Genomic DNA, 25,684 nt, shown 5'->3' with positions numbered 1-25,684 from the left:
TAATTACGTCTTAGTGAGAGTAAAAGAGAAAGATCCCCGCAATTTGCGAATTTCGGTTTTCGCGGTAGGCCCCCAGGTATTCTTGGCGTTCAAAAGGTTAAATCTGTAACGGTCAATATGTTTTGATACACGGTTTTATTGCTGACTATGTACAGTAGGGGACATTCGCGGTATGTTCGCGGTGAACCAGTTCAGATTTTTTTTGCCTTGATCCTTACGAGCGAGCTAAACTCCGCCTCCCATAGAGATAACCAATTACGATGCATTTAGAATTCTTTATCTTAATAATGAAAAGGGTAAAAGCAGGTAATGAGACAAACAATAGGCAGTAAGGCCAGTTTTTTGTTTGTCGTTGTTTAGGCTAAACTTCGCCTCCCCAATCTCCCCATAAAGATAAACAATTTGGATACATTTAGGATTCATTATCTTAGTTTGCAAATGCCGCCCACTACAAAGACAATAAACTTTACCTGAGCTAACCTTTTTTTTCGACAACCACTTTTTTTAAGTGCTATACTATTGGTTATTTACATTGGTTACAATAAACTTCCTAATATCATAACTGAATTGTCTGTTAGTAAATTTAAATATTATGTAAAACGTAAGCTTATCTCTAAAGCATATTATAGCACACAATACTACATGAATGATGAAACACCGTGGGATTAAGTGTGATTGTAAATAATGAATTATTTATTGTTATGTTAATAATGATGAAATTGATAATTCAATGTATATATATGTATAACGTATTTTTTGACATTTAGATTTTACTCTAGAAAGTTTCTAGACTAGTATTTTTATACAATTTTGGTGTTTGGCGATCCTTTTGTGAAATTCTTATTATTAAGTTTACCATATCTGTAATAATTCAATGTTTTTTTTAGAACAATAATAACTGCATCAATAAATTGCTCTGATATTTAGATTAAGATGATATTTGTAAAATTTGGCGATTTAAAAGTGCTTGTTGCTAGGCCTATCTCAATAAAGAATATATTGACTTTGACTTTGACTTTATCACTTTTATGTTATATCGTCCGTCCGTCCGTGGTTCACCGCGAATGTCCTCGATGGTACACCCCTTTCCCTTTAGACGTCGATGAATTCCACATTGACACGTCTCTAATGAGCCCAAACTCAGTGAGGTTTTGAAGGTTGCGTGTAAGGTTTGCAATCCGGATCCGAAATGTATGAAGTTATTCGGATCTGGATTCGGATCCGCAGATCTTTTCATATATTTCAGATCCACCGTGCAAACACTATTATACTTGCATATAAAAATGAAAGCCGTTTGTTGTTTAAAATTTGCTTTATTACAAAATTATTAGTATAAGTACAAAGCTCTTACGTTGGATTGGACCCATAAGAATGTGGGTAGGTAATGTAGTTACTAGTTACCACAGGCATGTAAGTATTACAATATCATATATATATAAAATAAATTCTAGTATGTACGGTAGTTCTATAGGTCGCGTTTTTACAACTTCCCGCTGTTCATAAAATAACGGTCACTCTCGCATAGTGTCACTTGTCGTACGATGTCTTATTTAACCTTTTCACCACCACGTGAAATGAAGTGAAGTAATAAAGTGTCATCAACGCCTCGTGAAAAATGGCACGTACTATACAAACCTGACCAAAATGACGACTTGATATGAAGTCATGGCGTGCGGGGCACGTAATGTACTGACTTTATATCAAGTCAATGGCGGCGAAAAGGTTAAAAGATATACGAGAAGATTTGGCAAACATTTCTATTTTGGTACAAGATTTTATCGCTGACTGTAGGTACTTTTCTTTCCACAGACAACTAGTACTCATCAAGAAAATTGTAACAACGCCAAACACAATTAGTTTGCGTTGTTTTATCACAGAGTTCCCATGGCCACCTCTTGTTACCATCATCAGATCAGCTCCATGTCATCAATAATAGTGCATTGTCACCCGATTTACGAAATCGGAAAGTGGGTCAAATTTAGCTTCCAAGATTTGACCCACACTAACTAAAATACATAATACATACATACTAACAGAGCAAGGTAAATAAAAGCTTGTAAAAAAACGCCACCATCATATCATAATATGGTCATTGTCATATTTTTTCAAAGGGTATACATAAGACAAATAAAACTGATCTCTTATAGTATACGTATACCTGCGAGACGGACAATTTTTAATGGACCTATGAAAGGCGATGGAAAGTATTTAATAAGTAGATAAAAGCGCGGTAGCTAGCCATAATAAATTATACTACACCCGCTTTAAGACGATATCGAAATAGAGTAAAACTAATAGTGGCGACAATATTTTTTTTAGGTTCGGGTTATATGACATGTAGTATGTAGTATGACTATTTTTTATAAAAGTATCATTACTGAAATCCGGTTGGAAGGACCATAGGTATGCAATACGCATTTACGCAATCGTGTGTTTATAACAAAATTGTAGTTACAAGGTTGCGTTTCATACTGCACGACCAGCTGCACTGCACTTCTGCTGTGAGCATTTTACATGATAAACAAAAGACACTGCTTGTCAAAAGTTGTATTTTTATTGTATTTACTTCATTATGTTTTCTATAAATGGCTTACTAAATAATCAATAGTTAACTTGTTAAGTGCATGAAACTGTTTTTTAGAAAGCTAAATTAGACCCTATTGGATGTAAATACGAATATATCATAAACCTAAGTTATCGTAGAAATAGTGGTTGCAAATTGCGCATGAACAGAAATCATGCAAGAAAGTCCCCAAGCAAATAAATATTGATCCACTTTTCCCGTGGATCTCGTTCTCGATCTCGCGCTTGAGGCTTTCGTAATGTCAACAGTCTTGTCCGGCGAATGTGGTGTCCAACAATCAACAGAATATGTACGGCCTGATGCATATGGGACACCGGTCGGAGGCCGCGAGGCATCTCCTGAGGCAGTCGGCGTGGAAAAAGTGCGCGCAGGGCGTCACACGCGCCGAACGCATCACGCCTAAACATACGGCGCACACGTCCTCTAAAGTGGAGAGCTCCGCTGCCGTCGCTCGCCGGAATCTGGCGAGCGAGCCACACGCTTCATTCAGCTTTCCTAACGCTTCACCGAGCCTGTGCCGGCCGTGAACGATCACGTTCACATACAGCAATAGCAGCGCTAGCCGCCAGCGCTCACACCACGCCAGCGCCGGCACCAGCGGCAAAGCCAACGCCGTCGTCACACCTCGTGCCCACACACCAAAATACAGCGCCTCCATACCTTCTAGACGCTCAAATTTCATCGCTGTCAAAGCTATAGGCCAGATCTCTAAGAACGTCCGCTCCGTTAGCAAATAATAAGTACCGGTGAAGAGCGTATACAGCGCTGTCGGTTTGTAATGCTCCAAGCCCTGTTCCAGTCCAAACGCCAACAGAACAAAAGTCACAGTGACTATGAAAGTGACGGCTTTAGTCCATTCAAGGACAATCTTGGTAGCGGACATGGCGAGATGCTTGACGCGCGAGTGGCGGGTGACGTTGACGTAGGGCGACCAGTCTTCCTTGGTGCAGAGCTCGCGCACGTAGCTGACGGAGTAGGTGACCACGTTGTAGAACATCAGCGAGTAGAGGCAGGTCAGGCGGCCTTGAGAGACGAACAGTCGGTCGCATGCGGTGAACATCAGCAACTGTAACAACATTATTTTAATTCTAGTTGTAGTTATTAAATAGGTGATTACGAGCCTATTATTCCGGGTATAGTTCTATTATTCCAGTCAACAACTTCAAATAAATGAAGGTAGTCATTAAATATGTCAAAATTGGAGATACACACAATGCCACGTCTTAATGTAAAGTTTGCGTGAGGATGAACGTTTACATAGCGATAATAACTATATCCGCGCCAGAGATTATAAAGGATATTTTGTAGATACATAATTTAACTAGGTAGGTACCCAGTTTTGAGTGTCTATGAAACCACACAGTGTTTCGATGATAGCATAAATATTGCGAGTACTCAAACGAAGCTCGTTGTAACAATCAAGATCGCTGTCCAGACGCCACAACTTCAATAACAACAACTACGCCAACTGGAAAATTTGTTTACATTTCTCCTCTTCATGAAATAGAACATTAATTTTGACAACATTTAATAGGTAGTTTTGGGGCACTTAGAATCTAAATTTGATATTAAAAAGGAATAGTACCTAGGTATATAGAGATTCTACTCACTTGTCCAATCATTGTCGACAGGTTGCTCATCTGCAGGAAGAGCTTCTCCGCGCGGTCGACCGGCGCGTACGCAGCGCGCACCACTCCCAGCGCGCACGACACTGGCCTCTCCAGCCTGCGCCACATCTCTGAAAATAAATACAAACATGACTTTGCAGGAGGGCTGATTTTCACCTGCCTTTAAATTGAAATTTTCAATTAAAACTAGAAAGTTTAAAGATAAGAATATCTTCGCTGTATTATATATAATCCATCTAATTTTCCAAGTCTCTTGTGGATAAGAGGTAGGTAGGTACGTACAGTCACGGACTTTTTATTTAGAAAAAATACAGCTTCCGATATTAAAGAGTGATCTGATCTGATATTACCCGGGGTTCAATGATATGTTTCGGGGGTATGTAAGAATGTTATACAACTGTTTATCATTATACACTTCCAGTATTAGCAATATTGTTATCGTGCGGCACAAGATTTTAAGCATGATTAGGTCCAGTATTGCGTGGGAGACACTAGCAACAAGGTCGGGGCTGGCTGACTGAACCCGTCATCCCGCATTTGCCCGTCCGTTTTGCTACATTTGCATAAATTTTCCCTTTTTTTCTAAGAATGATCCAGAGAAGTTAACTATTCTGAAGGGAACCAGGACAATTTATTAAATCTTAAATTCTTATTTTTTTTACCACTATTTACCAGTCATACTCCGGAACAGACATAGTTACCTATACCATCATTGGCCACATCACATCATCTGTTGTAGATGCTTGTTGCGGCGCTTGTGGATTTATGGGGTCCCGCATCACCGTTGATGGCTATAAAGTCCTATAGCAGCACGACATTTCTTCCCACATCGGTTGAATATATGAACTAAGTACCTACCTACCTAGCTTAGTTAAATTCCTGCTATCAATTTAACTAAACCATACAGAGACAGACAATAAATTAAGGGCCAGTAAGTAGTTAAAAATGGGGTCCGTGAGACCCTGGCGCTCTGAGTCTCTTTAAAGACCTGTCAAAGAGACTCAGAGACGCCACAGGAGACCGAAGAGCAGGCAGCTTCCTCGCTCAGCGTATTAGTTTAACAATCCAGTGAGGAAATGTTGCCAGCGTTTTCGAAACTAAATATGCGATATGCCTTTTTTAGATTTATCATAGTTTTATTATAGATCTATTTTGTCTTATTTTAATTATAGTTTAGTTTGTAATTATAGTTTTTATTAATACTTTCATGTTGAATCATAATATTAAATACTTTTGATGCTCAGCTGTTTCACTACAACATAAAGACGCCCAAGGAACCGTGAAGATGTCAGTATTATTTCTCTCAACAATTTTAGATGGTATAAAAGGACCCCCGTTGACCAAGGGTAGTCAGTTCAGAGTCACCCTCCACAACACCATAGAACTCGTCCAAAGAATCTGTCTGGTAAGTATTTTCTGTATATTTTGTAATAAAAATTTTAAACTAACGCTTTATAAATATTGAAACTATCATTTTTCCTCAAAAAACCACTTAATTTAACTACCACCGCACTTCAAACTGCAAGGCTGATTTCAGGAGGAATTTAGCCGGTTTAGAACCAAATCGATTTCAATAGGTACCTACTGTGGAACCTAACATTGTTCCTGAATAAAGCTTGCGTTTTTACCTTTAATTTATTCGCTAACCTACGCAACTAAAACTGCTAGGCATTTTAGTCGATATTTCATTCGGGCGTTGATAGTTCGAGACAGTTCGTAATTAGGTACCAGAACCCAGTCACGAGCCTCGTAAATATTGAGTATTATTTTTACGAGGAAAAACGGTATTTAACGATATGCTCATATGCTTTATGCGATGATAGACGTTCAAATCAGATGCTGGGAATTTACTCCATCTAAGGGCCTGTTCATTATGTCCAAGTAAAGTATCGGATAGCTAGGTAATTAACAAATAAATTAACTGCCAGATAAAACTGCCTCTTCGTCACATTTATTCGTTTCATATTCAGTGCGGCCAATTCGCAGAAAACCGAAAATTGGTGAAGCACAATCAACGACATCATACATAATTAATTGGATGTAAAAATACGCAAATAAGTATAATCGGTTAGCACTGATTGACTAGCACGTTATCTTTTCGCGGATTAGCAAAGTAATATTTTTTGTTTTGATTAGAATGGATTTCCGCAAAGTAACGCCTGATTCTATTCATTATTTGACATCCATCAGTTTTCACTTTCACTTTCGTTCTTTCCTGCATACGTCAGAAAACGGATATGATGATAAGAGTGACTTCGTACTCGTGCTGAACGCCACAAGTTATTGGCACAATATTTCCCAAGGTGATAACACCATTTTTATTTTGGAGGGCGTGTTTTGAACCATGATAGCGGGACTTTGGAAGAGAAAGGCATTAAGGATGTACGAAGTTATAAGTCGTTAGAACAATGTTTTTCTGTGTAGCAGGAACTACTGACGCACAAGTGTTGGCGGCTTGCCATTTCCGCCGCTCATTCAGCTCCGCCGACGGTGACCTGACTTTCACACACAACACTGTATAATATGTTAGAAATGTCAAATGTGTGTACGCGTTTATTGTATGGTCTGGGTGCGATAAATGATGCAAGTGAGGGGACTGGGGAAAGAAATTGGGATGTTACCTGTACTCCTGTATTTAATATAAATTATTTCACACCATGCGACGAAATTGACCACACGATAATTATTAGAAAAACATACCATTTATATTTTGACACAATTTCAATTTAATAAATCGGATAGAACTAAAAAACCGGCCAAGTGCGAGTCGGACTCGTGCACCGAGGGTTCCGTACAAATCTGTAGGTATATATTATTATATGATGTAACTAAAAATTTACGGTTTTCGCAATTTTTCCTTTATCTGTGCTAGACGTTGCTTCGTGCCAAATTTCAAGATTCTGAGTTTACGGGAAGTACCCTGTAGGTTTTGATTCCCTTGCGAGTGTCGAAAATTTGCGGCATAAACCGCTGTATCTTTCGAATGCGTTGGCTTAGAAGTTTGATTTTTTTACAGCTCCAAGGGACAGTAGACCTGAGTATTTGATATAATTTCCAGCATGATACCTCCACGCGTTCCTGAGAAAAAGGGTCTTGACAGACAGACGGACGGACGGACAACAAAGTGATCCTATATGGGTTCCGTTTTTTCCTTTCTATTATCGCGTTTCCCGGTAGGCCCTTTGTAAACAAACCGCCTTGATGCATCAATGTCATATTTTATTATCTGTAAAAACTTGTCAAAAAACAGATTAACGCACAGTATTTATCTGCCTTAAACGTGTATGCGTTTACGAAAGGTGCTAGTGCTGCACTCTGGCGGCAGAACATTGCAGTAATACTCCCTATTGCACTATGAAGATTTTTTGATTCAGTATCCACATATATTATATTTCGCTATATATTATTTTCAGATAAATACGCATTTAGATACCGTTGGAAAAAATGTTGTTTTGTTTAACATGCCATGTTCATGCGTAGACAGCTAGACATACCTAGTACAAATCTATGCGATCTGCGCCCACGCGTCATAGGTCAGTAAATTGGCACGCTTGATGTTGTCGCCAGTATTTTTGCGAGGATTTTGTTTTGCCAAGGAAAATAATAAATACGAAGTAAACAGCCGGCCTACAGGAGATTTATCTGAATCGCATCCGGCCTTTGCCTTGCGTCGCGAATTGTTTTCATTGAGAGTTCCCAGTCGGATGGAGTTTAAAATAGCCGTGATGTTTACCCAAATACCCACGTCTTCTTAAACGTTGATATTTTTTTGATAAAGTTCTTGTCTTGGATTAACTTAGGCCGAGCTAATACTTAGATAGACATGATTAGATTATTTTATCGCTATTACCATTAAACTATTTTTTTATAAAGCCACCCAGCACACCATTTCTCGAACGGTATTAGTCTAATATTATTAGTGTGTTGCCATGGTAACCCATACGACTTGTCATTTCGTAGTTAAAGCGATGCTACATGCAGATATACAATGCTACGGGCTACGCCGTAGCACTGCCATTGAAAAATCGCAAGTTAGCCCCAGTGCCAACATCAAGAGCACTAGCATCCATCTATACAGGAAACAGACTTACTTTGCGCAAGCTTCACCGCGTCGGGCCACCACCGCGCCGGGTAGCGGTAGTTGGCGGAGATGAGCACGGGCACGACGAGGCACGTGTAGGCGGCCATCAGCCAGGCGCCGCCCAGCGCCACCAGCAGCCCCCGCGGCGCCCAGTACGGCAGCACCAGCACGAGCGACAACAGCCATACTGGAATTTAGGACCTGGTTAAAAATGCCGTGAATAAATTTGGTACTTTGAGTGTAGGATGAAAATTCATTCTTGTTACCATACCATATCCATAATAATTTCAGTTCAACATAAAAATCCAACTCAACCCGCGCATACGTGTGTAAACCAAAAGCTCGCGGTGTTGAAATCAAAAACAAATTAACGACCTACTTATAAAACATCTGAGCGCATCGTCCAGGAATGCGAAGATGAACTAAGGTCGTTTAAATAATTTAGACGTACAAAAGGAGTTCGCTTAGCTACCCCTCTGCTGATAAGATATAAAAGTGGAAACGTGCCATCCAAAAAAAAACTGAGCAGGCCGTGACACTACACACTAAATAGACGACAGCAGAATCAACAAAACCATAAGCACGTTAACAGCGAAACAACTCGTGCCAATTTTAAATGAACTCTCCACGTGGGTCAACGCTCCGCCTAAAATTATGGAGAAAATAAATAAAACTTCAATCTGGACTCCAGAATCGTTAAATTAATGGCAAACGAAATGTGTTCCCAAATTATCTTTCGACTTTATTCAACTACGTATTTTAATATACGCATGAAAGTTAAATTACCTACCTATACCTACCTAATAATACATTTATAACATTTATTGTTGAAAACATGTCAAAACTGTTGTCTAAAACAAAACCCTGCATACCATTTTTATAAAATACTATCTACGCTATCCCGGCATCGCGCGGGTTAAGAATCACTCTATTGATAGGTGAAAACCGCGTGAAAATCCTTTCAGTAGTTTTCGAATTTATCGCAAACATACATGTATACATACTAACACACGCGGCGGGGGACTTTGTTTTATAAGGTGTAGTGAAACATAAAATCTACCAATATTCTTAGAATTTAATTTAAATTTTATATAAAATCTAGACTTGAAATGTTTCCTTGAGACGCTAACCTAGCTTTCGAGAAATATGTCTTTGGCCTCAATCTCCCAACCTTGACAACCAAATTGTTGTTATTGACCTATTTTGTTTAGAGTTTCTTTGTGCGTCGCACACGAGTCGGTAAACACCATTAGGTACAATGTATATGTTATCAAAACATAACATCGGATATTAGTGCGTATTTTCTTTATGTGGTCCAATTTTCAGTGACAGACACATGCGATTATGACAAATTTAGATTACGATGACTCATTGTAAAGAAAAATAACAAATAACGCGCACATGCATTTATAAATAACAACAGCTGATTTTCAGTCATAATAAATAATATACTAATAAATATAGTAAACTATTATTTAGTTTAAATGATTCCAGACAAACTGAACATTTTTGCGAGATTTCTGTCTAAAACATAATTTTGTTGTATATTCAATAATAATGAATAAATAAGTAAACAATAATAACATATTATAAATAGGTACTTATACATACTTCATAAAAAAATCTACTCAAGTGAGTAGCTTAAATTTCTAAGCCAAAGTTCCAAAACATTGATAAATGACAAACATTACAATGACTATTATGATTAGTATTAGTACAATGACTATAATCAAACTACATTTAAATTTTAAAAAATGCAATCATAATTTCTACGTACCGATATTAGCTATTTTGTCTTCGGACTTAAGCGTGTGAATCTTCGAGAAAGAATCACTTCGTATGCGTCCACGCACTCGCGATATCATACCCATTTCTAAAATCGAAATTCGAACGTAAAAACAAATGAATACACTGAAACACTGACTTCGAAAGTTTGTGTTTAAAAAGTTTATTTTTTTAAAGTTTTAAAAGATCCGCTTCAGGCGAAGTGTGTCACATGAATGCGCATTCACGCCGGGCGGGGGATCGCTTGGGCGGGCGGGGACGCGACGCGTGCGCAAGTCTCTTAACCATTTAATATATCTCTTATGTCGGTATAACATGTCTACAAATACATTGCCAATTTATCTCTACTGCTTTCTTTCCTATCAATATTAGGGCAGCATTGGATGTGTCTGGCAAACTCTCTCGCCAAGCACCTGATTTAAATTACTATGACGTTTTATTTTTAATTTCCGATCCATGTCAGTGACTTCTTAAATCAAACTACCTATAATTATAATTTCTGGTCAAACATATATATGTGAATAAGTCATATAATCAACAGATGAGTCGTCCCCAGACGTTAAAAAATATTGGGGCCGGCGCCGCCCAGTTCGAACGTCGGTCAATAACATTTGCTAAAAATAAAAAATAATATACTTACAGATTAATTGATTTTTACGGTATAGCTCCAATCATTAATTATGATGAAAGTCCAAGAAATGCTTTTGATCACGCGATTCGTGTTGATAGAGTCGATGAAGTACATATTGTCGCCGACCCAGATTTCAAAAGCTTGAATATTCATTTACTTTAATAACATTTTAAGTCGAAATCAAATAAATGAATCTCACTTTCTTTAACGTGTCGATTAAGACTGGGCTATTAATGGTAGAGTCGAATATATTCCTCTAAAATACTTGAAATGTATTCAGTAGAGTATAATTCCCTTTGACGGAGTTCACTGACTCTACCTAGCATTATAGCTACGTAACGTAGTAAATAGTAACAGATCCTACTAAATGTATTTTTACAACCAATGTTGGTTAACATTTCGACCTTTACCTAAAATATGCTGGTAAATAGGTAAACAAAACCCGGGTAAATACGGTAAACAGTCAACACCACACCCACCGACGTCGCAAATAGAAGTCTACGTGCGAATACCCACGATCTCGACTCTTTTTTATACTTTATACTAGTATATATATTTGCTCTATTACACGCACGCCCACAACCATTTCCCTCATTATATGCCTGAATCTCAAATAATAAAAAGTACGCTTGAAAAAATTATAAAATTAGCAAATTATTTCCCATTAACTTTGAAGACCTTTTCCTTTGCACGTCTGAATGGTTGTGAGCATGACGAATTCAAGCCATGGATGGGACATATTAGTCGCTTACATGCAGTTACTGTTGAGGAATCCAACTAAAGTGACTATCCTAGGTAACGCTATATAGAAAGATTGTTAAAAAAATATACTTCGAAACGTTATCCAGCAAATAAAAGAGTCATAAACAAAACCACCATTTTTTACATAATAGTACATTGTGATTACAAGTGTGCTACGTTGGTTATTACACACGAGGCGATATTATGCAATAAAATAGCCGATATAATGACCATATGCACACGCGTTTCATACACAGTTTTTCAACACGCGAGAAAAAAAAACTTTCATATAAGTCAAAATTTTATTGTTAAAACAGTTAGCGCCACTTGCACCACTTCAATAACCCAGGGTTAACTGTTTAAACCTGGAGTTACCATGGTTACCTATACAATTTGAGACTGGGTTAACGGTTAACGGTGCTGCCCCTCGAGGCCCTCGACCTCCGAGGCGGCGGCGGGGCGCCGGCGCCCGCCAGTCCTTGTGTAAAATCTACTTGTCCAATTTAAGAAGGCTCCGTTTCCATGCATATTATTGGCAATCAGTTACCTTCTTAAGTCACTTGGATTATCAATAATTACCTAACAAGTGCTATAATATAATGAAACAGCACGCGTGCGTAATATTTCGGATTATGAGCCTAATAGTACATTACGATACAAGTGCGAAAAATAGGAAATTCGAAACGAGTGGCGATAAATTAAAACACGACCGAAGGGAGTGTTTTAAATCGACACGAGTTGCGAATTACCTATTCGCACATGTATCGTACAACGTTTTACAGTACATATGGCCCTTTAAATGTTCGACACAGTAACGTAATATGCTACTTCTCGCACTAGTGCTATAAAGTAGCCCCATATGTACTGTAAATTACATTATTGATTAAATTTCAATGACCTCACGTTACCGACTGTATTTTACCAAATAACGGGGTGTATGATTATCGCAAGCCAGTGAATGAGTACATATAAGTCTCGCAGTAACGGCAGTAATATTTATAGTAAAACTATAATGACAATCACGAGTGGATGTTCCCGTGACTTCACTCGGGCGCCTACACCGAGATTCATTCATAAACGACGCGCCGGAGCTGACGAAACATTTCGAAATAGAATTCATATTAATTATTATTCAGAATTATTTCGGGACATATTCTGTGTGACTGCTATGTATATTTAGCCTGGAAAGATTTCGTCGAGAATTAAGGAAAACTACCCTCAGGTCCAACATTTTACAATTAGATTACATACAACTGATACAAGGCCGTCGTTTTTCATGCATTTATGTCATAATGCGTCGGATAGAGAAATAATTATAGAATAAATACTATTAGAGACAGAAAGTAGGTAACAGTAGATAAAATACTAGTTTTATAATAATTAGTACTTTAGGACGATTCCCACCGACCGGCTGGAGTCAGGCCGCGCCGGAGCGCATTTCACAAAGTCCTATAAATTATGTATGACAGACGCGATGGAGTCCGTCCGGAGTCGTCCGCATCCGCGAGGAGCCGACCGGCTTGCGGCCGTACAAATGTGAAATGCGCTCCGACGCCGCCCGGTCCTCTGTCTCGTTACTCTCGTTGTTGAGCGCTATAAGACACACAATAACAGTGCAACCATCCTACTGATGTTACACGATAAGTCGCGTGACAAGTAGTCACGCGGTCATAAAGTTTCCAGTAAAACGATAGGGGACTGCAAAAAATTGGCAAATCATTTAGAAAGACAGGATCCTTTTTGCTGTCGTTTCTAGTGTGCCCTTCGTTGTATTCCACAAACGAACTACGAGTATGTTTATGTTACAGAAAAAATAATAGAGATGTCATAAGTAAGTCAGCATTTTCAAAGCCATAATTGCGACTAAATCCAATGCCATACAACTTTATCAGGAGAAAAAAAAGCACGAAATTCAAATTCTCTATGAGACGATTACCCTTCGCGCCTACATTTTTTAAATTTACCGCCTTTTTGTACTGTCGGAATGGCTTATTGACAGACTTTATGATAGAAAACCATTTTGAGGGCCATATTATATAAACATTTGTAATCCTTGTAACATGTGTAACTCTTTTTTAAAGTCCCATTTGTAAGAAAGAGACATTGGTACGTATTACCGTTCGTAGGCTCATGGTAAGGCCGATAGTTGGGTGAACTGCAGTACTTTTTGTGTGTAAGATATTGAAAACTGTTCCAGAACTCCGTGATGATGCACCCCCTGTTATACCTGATGCTGCTGGCCGGGCCATGCCTGGCGCGCTACCGCTTCGAGCCCCGGAACCTAATTGAGCGCGACGACCTGCAGGAGAAAGGGTAGGGCGGTTATAGCATTGATGCCGAGAGAGACAGTGCTTTACATGTCTAAAAGGTAGTCTCGCTCGCATACCGTCACCGCATGCGGATGCTGCTCCAGAGTGATTACCGCCTAACGGCTTCCATTATTACAAAAGCAGAAATTAAATTGATAGAAATTGTATGAGGTTGACTTATTTTTTCAACAGTGGCAGCATGGTTCCATTTGTATCACTTGTCACTATGCCCGTCACTTTCGCGCTTACATACTTGTGCGAACGTGACAGGCATGTTGACAAATGATAAAGAGCCGACCATCTTAGCTCTACGGTCATCTTTAGAAAAAAAGATTCATTTTTCTAGAAAAATATAAACGAAATCACATAAAATTTTCAAACAAATGAAATTCAACACAATTTAAAATACAACTAGGTTCAAACTTCCCTAGCAATAAATATATAAACACGCGGGTCTATGATAGAGCAATGTAACGAAATTATAAACACGTTTTAATATTCCTAACAACATACCAAAAACAACTTACATGATTTAGTCGGGTTTATTTTACCATGTCGTTCGGCCAACTCCCCCCCCTTCCCCTCACGTTACCTTTATACTCTATATCAGCCTTTTATCGCCCACTGCTAAGAGTAAATAGAACAATAAGTTAAGTGTATAATTGTAAATATATACTCCTAAGTTTCGTTTTTTAATTTGGAACCATAGAGGTACAATAAGTATAGAGATGATATGGTAGAGCCAGCAGATGACCGAACGAGATGCTCTTATGGAACTTTCAGAAGGACTAGCAGAGAAAGCGCTATGATTTTTTGTCCTTGTCACAGTCTCATTTTTTTTTATTCCCCAACGTAAATATTAGTATGGCTTATGGTGGGCAACAAATAACCCGGCCAAATTACGCAGGTTGTTTTTGGTATGTTAAAACGTGTTTTTAATTTGTCGCATTGCGTATGTTCTGTCCCTCACGGGCGCACGCGTATAGCACATCTAGTTGATCCTACCATCTATGTTTGGAACATTACTTATTTAATTAAAGTTAAAATTACGTTTTGGAACAAAGCCTTTATAAGGGCGTCTGTTTGGGACTCAGGAGGATAAAGCCTCACCAAGTGACCAACCGTGAATATTTTCGTCGCTAAAAAAATGTGCGAAATATGTGTATGTGTTACCTATTTTCCTTCCTCCCCTACAATTATCAAATTTGCCGCACAATCTTTACGTAACTGGATGTAACGGACTAAACGTGACGGAAATGGATGAATAGAAATAAAGTATACACTGGCAACAATTTTTGGAAATTGACGGGGAATTCATTTGTAAAAATTATTACGTTGGTGTTGCCAGTTTGTTAAAATAATTATAACTTAATTTTTAATCTAATTTAAAAGACGTTGAATTGATTGTATATAAATAAAAAAACGGCACTTTTCCAGTGAGTGGGTCGACTGCCCAGTGTGTGAGACGCCCAGCTACTCCTCGCTGACGAGCGACGAAGGATGCGAGATGCATAACGGCAGGCCCGCGAAGCTCTGCCTCCACGGGACCTACATCAACAAAGTCTGCGGCTCTAGGCGGGACTGTTATCGGGTACATACATTGACATTTAGTTAGTGTGGATTGGTTATTAAATTTGGCTTTTCATCTGACACTTTTTATTGAATGGACAGAGAAAAGTGTAAGTACCTATGTTATTTCCCTGGCTCTCACAGCAGAAAGATGGCAGGCTGAAAAGGAAGATGTACTAAGTGACGAGAGATGCTCTTGAGTGCTCCGTACGATACTCGCAAGGCGCATTTTAGACTCTATTATAGTCGGTCAAACAACTTTGTCAGTAGAAAAAAAGCGCGAAATTCAAATTTTCTATGAGACGATTACCATTCGCGCCTTCGTTTTTTAAATTTGCCGGTTTTTGCTACTGACGGAAATGGCTAGACAGACTATAGCTAACACTAGCCAGCTTTCATAGAGATTTTACTCATCGTCTACGATTTCGAAATTATAGTCTCTGTCAAGCCATTTCCGTCACTAGAAAAAAGCGGCAAATATAAATATAGTAGGCGCGAAGGAGAAGAAAATTTGAATTTAGTGCCTTTTTCTTCTGACAAAGTCATTTGACCGGCTATAGAAGTTTTACAAACTAACAGTGATGCATTTCTCTTGTCTTCATAATAAATCTAAGTGCTGTTAAATACGTCTTACTCCACTTTACTAAAACGAATGTAAGGCAGTAATGGTTCCCTTTTCCCAGGGCCCTGATGAGCCATGCACCGAGAAGTTGGACAACGATGAATTCGGGTGGAAGTGCGCTCCAGGATCGACTTGCTCCAGCGTCACTGGAAAATGCATAGGTCAGTAACATATAGAGGCGCCAATATAACTTTCAATGGGTCAATATACTTAGAACTCAGTGCTAACATGTGGTACGCATATATGCCGTATTAGCAGCTCAATCATTATGCCACATTCCTAGGAATAGTCTAAAGCGCCTATTACATCCACACTTCCCGATATCGGGCCCAAAATCAGTCTCGATGTCGGACCTGATAATAGTTTTCATCGTTAACAGTATTTTAAATGTAAAAAGTACTTTGTCTCCAATTGCCAAAAATATTCAGTGCTTGATATTTTTGCACATGAACCATTTCTTACATTTCAAATATTATTAACGGTGTGCTGATATTTGATGAAATGCAAAAATACTCTTGCTAAGGCCCGAAATCGGGCCTGATATCAGGCCTTTACTCAACAATTTAAAGAATGTTGAAACAATTGTATTGTTTCAGGTCTCGGCAACCCGTACAGGAACGGCCAGTTGCATTTAATAAACCCATATGAGAGATACCCACTCCGGAACCGACGTGATATTTAAATTTTAAATGGCTGCTGTTTGTTGTAAAGTTGATGGTTAACGATATATTTACATATTTCGCCTTATTATAAAGTAGTAAGGTGCAATAGTGTAAACATATCTTTGACGTCGACTGTACCTGAACATACATTCACGTGATAAAGATTTCCTTATATACCTAACTACAATACAAATGTATGCGAATAAAGCAAGTTTATTTTGAAAAAGCATCATGTAGGCATATTAATAATTGTGATCTCTAATTGTAACTGAATGATCTCATATATTACATTTGCTTATTTAATGTATTAATAACAGTTTTAATAAATTAATATAATACTTTCGATTAAATGTTTTACTTAAAACACGCTACCAACATAACAACCAAGTTTAACAGCATTTCAGTGCGTTGCTCTGTGGGCTCGATAAATTTTCTTATCTGTGAGCTGTCTTCTGTCTGCCGGCAGCGCCGGCGGTTTTTCGTGTTGCGGCTTTAATTTGTGAAATTTTGTAATGAAAATAATTATTAAATAATTTAAAAGTTTTTATTGGTATAGTTTGTGCATATATCTCAGTCAATCCGATTTAAAGAATCCTTCTACCTACAAAAGAAGTGCTTATCGGTGTGGTAAGTTTTTTTTTAATAATTTTCTGCGATGCGATTTCAGTTCATTGTCTTTGTTAGGGGAAGTCCACTGGGTCGAGTACATCTACATTCGATTATGATTTAAAAGATCTAGCCTGATAAAAAACATTTTGTTTTACTATAATTACATTTGAGTCTGGTTTACCATGGCCCCAGTCCAGTATAGTTTCTTTTGTTAATCATACGTGCATGACTATTCAGTAAATATATTCATTTAAAATATCGTGTGGCAATAAAGTTTGATAGTGCAGTTTTATTCTAGACAATCAACAAGTAAGTTTCCTAGTGTCTCATGACATGTTACAACATTAAAATTGATTAATTATCCTACCCACAATCTGTGGTTTAGGCCAATATAATAAAAAAAATTGCTATATTATATTTGCTTTGTTTTAGATATAATAAAATGTACACCATACAAGGATTAGAATTTTATTTCACCTGAATCATTTAATTTATAAGTCTTTAAATAACTGCCCAAAAAATAATGAAATGTTTGTGTGTCAAAGTGTTAAGATTTTTAGTCCTCTTATATTATATCTATTCCAGAATCCTTATGGAGTACCTCTTATGATCACTATGTATATTGTGGATAATTAAAAGAGCAAAGTTGGGATTATTTTTTAACAGTGCATGCATATTTTATTTTTGTGAAAGAGTATCCAGATTATACTTAGTGAATCTACAAATGGTAGGATAATGACAAACAAAACAGTTCTGTTCTTTATTTGACATTTGTCACAGGTTACATGATTTAGAGTTACTATAATTATAATGTGGTGAATTATTAATGACATTTCTGCCTACAAATCTATTCTCGCTAAATTCTGCTATCCTCAAACTCGTACACAAACACACATACTAGTAGTTTGAAGATTTTTTTAATATTTTTTGGACCCATGGTCATGGGGACATGTATATTTTTTCTTTTGGAGCAATTATTTCCTAAAATGTGCAGTTTATTCAAAAAAATTCTCCTTTGATATCCGCATTCATTTTAAACGACCTATCTAACGGTATCACACACCATTGGGGTAAAGCTAAAATTTAAAAAAACATTCTGTATGGGACTAAATTAGACTAGGTACCAATCACAAATATTTCAAGAACAAGGCCCCATTTCTCAAACAGTATTGGACTAATATTATTAATCCACGCACTGTCTAGTCATATGGGTTACCATGGCAACACACTAATAATATTAGTCTAATACCTTTCGAGAAATGGGCCCCTGTAGTGTCTGTACTAATATCTTTTGTCTTCGACATATTTGTAAACTAAAAATATATTGAGCACAATTAGGAGCGAAATATGTCAGAACCTAATCATTAGAGTTAGTAGTTATACTTATCTGATTAGATTCTAATTGGAATATAATTTAGACAGACGATGATGGCATTACAATACTTATTAAACATGTTGTGTATCTAAACTGCTTGCTGATAACATAATGACTTTGGTCATTCTAGGCAGTTTATATTCTTATTGCTCACTTGGCCAACCAAAAACAAGTATGTTTAGTGAAGGTCTTTTGTGTTTCGTTTTGTGCTTTAGTGAAATTTCGTTTAGTTTTCTCTAGAAAACTTTCATCAAAAAGATTAAATTGCAGGGATTTTCCTGACACGCTAAGCGTTTTGTTTGGCCACTTAATAAAATCACACTAGATAGTCACTGGATGAGAAAAATCGCATGAAACCTGGACGGTAGCAGTAGGAGCCCTAGCTTGGACTCGCTTTGATAAAAAAAAGATTGATTTAAAAACCAACACCCAGGGTTATGCAAAAAAAATCAAACTAAAATTTTGCTTTTTGTATGTGACCTTTGATCTGATACAGCCACTGGGCAGGTTTTATGATGATAATAAAATAAGTGGTCCTCAGTTTAAGCAAAATATACAATATAAAACATCCGGTTCTCTTATCATTATAATAGTAGTGATAATATTCCTAAAGGATAAGTGACTCAGTCAAGTTTTGATAGGCTTGATTAAGTCAGTAGTGTAGTAGTACAGTAATTAAATATTTATAAAATTATGATTCATGAAAGTAGCTTAGCTAACATGAGTACTGCTATTCAAGCAGCACAGCAGGCAGTAGAATGAAAGACGACAATTATATCAAGCAATACATATTAGCATAGAGAATTAAGTAAGCTTACAAGTGGTCACTCATACTGCAATAAATAAATAAGAAAATATAGGGCATTCACTAAGTCCCACAGTAAGTTCAATAAGGCTTCTGTTGTGGGTACTTGACGTAATGTGCAACTTACTCATCACACAAATAAATGCCCTTACCAGGATTTGAACCCGGCACCATTGGCTTCATAGGCAGGGTCACTACCCACTAAGCCAGACAGGTTGTCTTATTAATAATAAGTTTAACCGTACCTCACATATAATACAACCTTTAATTAATAAGCAATAAGGATAGCCCTGTATGGAGTGAGGACTCTAAGCATACTTTTTTATATTTTACTTAATACTTTAATATTAGTAGTCAATTTAGTACAATTTCAAAGAATATACTTAGTCCAAAGTAGGTCCATATAACAAAGACCAGTTTATGTATAATCTGATAATGGAAAGATAAGATAATAATATGTTTAGTATCTGTCCAGCCAGACTATTATCCGTTGCAATAATTGCATATACAATACCGAGAATACATAGATACCATCGCTAGTATTCAGTGGGTATACAAGGGACTAGAAGGGGCCTGCATTGCATTCCTTTTCTTATAACGTTCCATGTCGACAAGGGTCTCTTATGACGCCATCGTTATAACGACCACGTTTTTATTGTTCACGCGCACCAACTTCGTAAGTATTTAAACTTTAGAAGCTTCATAAGACGGCTATTTATGATCGTGCAAGTTTAAACCGCCCATTTTTACAAAAGCTCTTTGAGAAAACAGGAAAAAAGGACAAAAAGACGGTTCTAAGATTCGGTGGGTTAGTATTCATTCGTAGTTTGATTATTATTTAACTACTAACCTCTGCTTAAACAGTGCCATTTTGCTCTTAACAGACATGTGACGACTGTCTTACTCCAGGACCACTGGTGGGAGTGGAAGTACCTGTGGTCTGCGAATTTATAAATAAAATAAATATTTGCTGACTATATTCCTGTTAGCCGCTTGTTCAGTTAAAACACCATACAGTAACTACCACCGTAGTAGGTTAATAGAAATAAACTCCCAGTTTTGTCACAAGCATACACTTCATTCTAGTACCCAAGACGAGTTGACAACTGACTCACGGTCATTGATCGGCCCTAAACGCTGGCGCGGTAATTTGGTGTTCATAACAATGGCATGGATATAAAAAAACATATTAAACCCGACATTCCAAACAGTGGTTCACAGTCCATTTGCAAGTTCAAGTGGACAGTGGTCCAAGGGTTGAACCACTGCTCTAGGTCAAAGTTGATTGGTTTCACGTTGATTGACAGGATCATGCAGGACTCCCAGTACTGCGACTTCTGCGGAGTCGTGGACGAGGTCTACGAGGAGCACTCGGAGCTCGACCACGAGGATACGCCCAAGCACATCTGCAACCGGATACTGCACCAGTACAAGCACAAGAAGTATGTAGCTATACCACACCGGAACTTGATGTAGCGTATTGATCAAAAATCGAAAATTAGTTATTAATCTCTCGCATTGTTCCCCTCTAAGCGCGTCGGTGCCCGTAGTTCTGCGGTTCGTTTAATCCACCACTGAATGACATGTATTAATTAATATTTATGTTTTTGTCAGTTTGCTGCGTAAACGGCGTATCAACATCTTTTGAACAGCGATGTAGCCGATAACACCTTGGCCTGTCTCTGGTTAGCGCCTTACAATCGAAACCTTATTGCATAAATATAAGTTTAACCGATGGTTACTTAAAACTTATTAGTATTGTCGTCATTCCATACAAAGTGCCGCTTATGTAGCTTGCAGTGTACTTTTTTCTTTTGTATACATATTTTTAGAATCTGTTAGTTCACTTCAGATAATTATAGATAGATAGAATTATAGGTATCTTTTCTGGTATATCCTAGAATTTAGAATAGTTGAGTGACCGATAATGTCCATTCCAGGAAGGAGTTCAGCAGGAACAGGGATGGCGTGATCATCCTCGGGGCGGCAAACAGTCTCCCGCTTGCTGGCTCCGACGCCAGGATCACCAAGGAACCGCCCACTGACCACCACAAAGTCCGGATATTCGTGAGTTTTTATAGAAATAAATTTTTGTACTCGCACACTTACCCGTATTGCCTTTATATCCAATCCAGGCTTTTTTAATTACTATTTGTATTTTTTTTAATATAATACCCATTCTACAGTTAAATATACCTTTTAAAGCCCGTCACAGACGGAGCGATAATAGCTTTAAATATTAATATACCGTAAGATACAGACAGATATAGTATAGCTAAGCACGACACACGCCAACGATACTAAAATATATATCGCTGTCTGTCAAGGTAGGTGCATTGTGAGGCATGAAGTATATCGTAATATACCGTACTATAAACGAAATTTAAGATGCCAAAATATATAGGTACTATAGGTTCGTGTGTGGAAAATATATCGTAAGATGTTACAAGATATCATTTGGTAACAGTATATTATCGCTCCGTCTGTGACGGGCTTATCTGTCGAAAAGCTCTGATCATACCAACACATACTATATTCACTGTTCCCTGTTTCACCAAGTGAGTTCACAAAAGAATTACAGTAAAACAAACGAGAGGGCAAGAAATATGATATTTGTAAACAAAAGAACCGCAGTTAACCAATTTGCTTGCGGCACGGCTCCTATTACGCTGACGGCATTATTGCTCTGTATAACTGCCCGCAATCTCGGTTAATGTAGTTACACGTGTACGGTCAAGGAATTTAATTTCAGTACCATTTCGTACCTTGTCACAGTGACAATAGTATAGGGTTTCTAGCGACTTTCATATTAATTGTCACTGTGATAAGGTACTAAATGTTACGGAAATTAAATTCTTTGACTGTACAATAATAATTGTTTAGGGCTACTCTACACGATGGCCCAGCGTAGGCCAGTCTAAGGGACGCAGCTTTGCGGTGGAATGAGATAGCAATATTACTTGTTCCTTCTAACGCATTAGGGTATCTGAATGTTGCTTAATCCCTCGAGTTCCAGGGATCGCATTTTGCCCGCCGAAAAACCACCTTGACGTTTTAAATTTAGAATTGTATTTGATTGTCATTGTTGACTCCATGGATATGGATATGGATATAGGGTCTAGGGGACAAATGACACAAATCATAAGAAAATATAACTATACTTTGGATGTAAAATAGTTTATAAAAGTTTATTAACCCTTTGACCTCCAAAGACGGCATATCACGTTGACGGAAAGGCACTCCTAAATATAAATCCAAATTTTTACTTTATTTTCTTCGTTAATAGTACATTACGATACAAGTGCGAAAAATAGGAAATTCGCAACTAGTAGCGATAAATTTAAACACGACCGAATGGAGTGTTTTAAACTTACTGCCCTACCACGCATAACAGGCGTAACGACCATTGGATAACTTATTTGAATTTGGAACTTGTTGCGCGAGAAGAGGGTAAATTAAAGCCTGAGCCTGATATATGATCACGCGTCATATTGCGGAATTTTATTAGAACTAAATTTTTCATACTAAACTGAATTGTCAACCTATACATCATAGTAACAGCGACCTCTTGACAATGATCCTATATTTCTGCTCGGGCATTACACTGCGTTTAAATGACATTTTGAAGGCTTATCGGTAAGAGCTTTATTAATGAAACGCATTTAACACTTGTTAGCACTAAAACAGACTTTGAACATGAAATGAAAAAACACTGACCTAATTAAATTTGAAATACCTGTTAAATTACCGTTGTTTTTATTACATATTTCTATTTCACATTTTCAACTATTCAAAAGTGATCTGAAAGAGATTGCTCTTTACCGATAAGACCGCCTGTTGTTTACCTCTTTTAATCTTTTTTAATATGTTGTGTTCTATATTAGATCGATATATGTATATCGAAAGCATTGAAATATATATCTATGGGTGGGCCTTACGGGCCATGAGAATGGGGCTAGTACAGCGGTGTCACGCACACGAATTCGAGCCAATCGTGCAGTCTAACGCCACAACGCGATTGGTTGATGAGTTCGCATCACGCGCGCGATAGGTCGCAACTAGTTGCGTTAGACTAAAAAGTAAGGCTCGTCCTTAGATATACGTATGTCAATGATCGAAAGTCAATAAATGAGAAGTCCGTATGACATTTCAAAAATGCCTCGAAAATTCCGGTCTCTGCTAATGAGTCTAATGACTGATATGGGCCAGTTGCCGCAACCATACTTTGCGGTTTGATGTACGTCTCTTAGCAGTGTACAGGGGGCCTACCGCGAAAACCGAAATTCGCAAATTGCGGGGTTCTTTCTCTTTTACTCTGACTAAGACGTAATTAGAGTGACGGAGAAAAATGCCCGCAATTGACGAACTTTGATTTTCGCGGTTATAGCCCAGGCAGGGACTTTAAGTGTCGAGCCATTTAGAGTTTACTTTACATTGGACCTTTCATACCGTTAGTATTACAACCAGGTTAGCTTGAACCCTAAATAGATCAACAAGTCTGTGACTACTATTACACTTTCCATACAATACGAGGGCTAATCCAAATGTTGTTAGTGGCTCCGGCTCTACTCATGCGATTAAAATTTTATTTATACTATTGTGAGGGATTTTTCAGTGCTTATTAAAGTGTTGTAAATTCATTTTTAGAAAACTTTTGTTTTTATTTTATTTTTACTTCGACGCGTCGAAGCCTAACCATCAGTCATGAAAATCAGTAATCTAGACTCCATATGTGCTGTCGTAACTCCATACAAAACAGCTTTCAGTTAAAAATATATAATAAAAAAACTATTTGCATTAATTAAAAAATTGATGGCCATAAGTAGCATTGAAATATCCCTCACAATAGTATAAAATATTTTTTTATCGCATGAGTAGAGCCGGAGCAACTAACAACTTTTGGATCAGCCCTCGTAAAATGCTTAAACACCGACGGTTTGGTAAAACCTACCCTAAGCGAATTTTTCCAGACAACCAACACACATATAACGCATTATTATGGAATGTTCAGGCGAAACCCAACCAAACGGTGGAGTTCTTCTTCACGATCACCAATGATATGAAGAGCGAAGACCTGCTGGTCGTCGGAATTCAGCTGGCGCACCCTCAACCGCATTTTGTCATGTGCGACCACGAGTTTATATTTGGACAGGATCCGCACCTTTTGGAACCTAGTGAGTAAAATTCTTCTTTATACACCAACGAAATGAAGAGCGAAGACCTGCTGGTGGTCGGGATAAAGCTGGCGCACCCTCAACCGCATTTTGTCATGTGCGACCATGACTTTATATTTGGACAGGATCCGCACCTTTTGGAACCTAGTGAGTAAAATTCTTCTTTACGACCACCAAAGACAGGAAATGAGAAGATCTCCTGGTGGTCGGGATTCAGCTAGTTGACTAATGATAGCATTAGGCTGCTTAAAATCAATCGTCAACTAGGAACGGCGTACTCGTGGTGTTGAGGGTGCCCCAGCTGAATCCCGACCACGAGGAGATCTTCTCATTTCCTGTCCTGTCTTTTGTCCGGTATCTATATACCGGTACGTAAGGCGTGTAAAATGATAAAAGGTATGGTGGAAATATTAGTCGCGGTTAGGTAAGCTTCGGTAGCGTTTAGCGGTGATATTTTTTCCGTTTCAAAATTGTCCGTGTACAAAGTAAATAAAGAAATAAAGGCGCTAATTTGTTCCTGAACGGATGCACTTGTCCCAACTGTACAGTACACATACAACTCTCCTTTAAAAAAATTATTGAACTGAAATTGAACTTTATGCATGCGAAAGTAGGTCTATATTGCTCTGTGGTTTGTGACGGATTAATCCGTCTTCGGTGTTGGACCTACGGTGGGGATTTATCTGTCATTGGCGTCAAAAAGAAAAAAAAAACAAAAGTTTATGTTACCAGAACTATACCATTTGGTTCCTTTTAATACATATCAATGTTATGTTCATTTTGATATAGAAAATCATACTTAAAAATAGTCTTCTAAATACAAACAAGATGTAATTGTAATTTATCTTAGATCTGTACCACAACTTAAGGTTGCATTTCGTAACATTTTTCAACAGAACGGTTCCATATTATTTGCTATCAGTATGACAAAATTATAAAATTAATGTTCTTATTTCAGAATCCACAATTGATACTATATCCATCACTTTTGCTGGCGCGGACGTGGGGCAGTACGAGATGCCTATCATGTTCACCTTTGTTAGAAATAGTGATGGCAAGAGTCTCATTTTTATCAGGGAAATGGTAAGTATTCTTTTTATTTACGTCAG

At 37.8% G+C, this 25,684-nt stretch overlaps 3 protein-coding genes across 3 annotated transcripts in view; 2 read left to right on the top strand and 1 right to left on the bottom strand.

Annotated features, from left to right (window-relative positions):
- Window positions 1-1,293: 1,293 nt before the first annotated feature.
- LOC133528647 (uncharacterized) lies at window positions 1,294-10,756 on the bottom strand. The gene is made up of 4 exons (XM_061866101.1): window positions 10,071-10,756; window positions 8,304-8,480; window positions 4,195-4,322; window positions 1,294-3,650 (listed from the first exon to the last, which is right to left on the bottom strand). Exons 1-4 carry the CDS (start codon window positions 10,162-10,164, stop codon window positions 2,862-2,864), a joined length of 1,188 nt encoding a protein of 395 aa, XP_061722085.1. The 5' UTR covers window positions 10,165-10,756; the 3' UTR covers window positions 1,294-2,861.
- Window positions 5,459-17,679, top strand: LOC133528648 (uncharacterized). The gene is made up of 5 exons (XM_061866102.1): window positions 5,459-5,617; window positions 13,648-13,763; window positions 15,197-15,350; window positions 16,012-16,111; window positions 16,547-17,679. Exons 1-5 carry the CDS (start codon window positions 5,498-5,500, stop codon window positions 16,630-16,632), a joined length of 576 nt encoding a protein of 191 aa, XP_061722086.1. The 5' UTR covers window positions 5,459-5,497; the 3' UTR covers window positions 16,633-17,679.
- LOC133528649 (putative helicase mov-10-B.1) overlaps window positions 17,101-25,684 on the top strand; it is a 28,024-nt gene continuing 19,440 nt past the window's right edge. The window contains exons 1-5 of the mRNA XM_061866103.1: window positions 17,101-17,239; window positions 20,709-20,843; window positions 21,342-21,468; window positions 24,413-24,575; window positions 25,534-25,658. Of these exons, the coding sequence (XP_061722087.1) occupies window positions 20,713-20,843; window positions 21,342-21,468; window positions 24,413-24,575; window positions 25,534-25,658 (546 nt within the window). The 5' untranslated portion in view covers window positions 17,101-17,239; window positions 20,709-20,712. The remainder of the gene's footprint in view (window positions 17,240-20,708; window positions 20,844-21,341; window positions 21,469-24,412; window positions 24,576-25,533; window positions 25,659-25,684) is intronic.

This window comes from Cydia pomonella, chromosome 19 (assembly GCF_033807575.1).
Source record: "Cydia pomonella isolate Wapato2018A chromosome 19, ilCydPomo1, whole genome shotgun sequence".
NCBI classification, from domain to species: domain Eukaryota; kingdom Metazoa; phylum Arthropoda; class Insecta; order Lepidoptera; family Tortricidae; genus Cydia; species Cydia pomonella.
The sequence above is the reverse complement of the archived record's forward strand: the minus strand, read 5'-3'. Positions and strand labels throughout refer to the sequence as shown.

Coding starts and splice junctions, on each gene's coding strand:
- LOC133528648 (XM_061866102.1), top strand. CDS start 5,498: ATGTCAGTATTATTTCTCTCAACAATTTTAGATGGTATAAAAGGACCC. Junction 15,351..16,011: donor CTAGGCGGGACTGTTATCGG/GTACATACATTG, acceptor CCCTTTTCCCAG/GGCCCTGATGAGCCATGCAC. Junction 16,112..16,546: donor CGTCACTGGAAAATGCATAG/GTCAGTAACATA, acceptor GTATTGTTTCAG/GTCTCGGCAACCCGTACAGG.
- LOC133528647 (XM_061866101.1), bottom strand. CDS start 10,164: ATGGGTATGATATCGCGAGTGCGTGGACGCATACGAAGTGATTCTTTC. Junction 8,481..10,070: donor AGACAAAATAGCTAATATCG/GTACGTAGAAAT, acceptor CCTAAATTCCAG/TATGGCTGTTGTCGCTCGTG. Junction 3,651..4,194: donor TGTCGACAATGATTGGACAA/GTGAGTAGAATC, acceptor ATGTTGTTACAG/TTGCTGATGTTCACCGCATG.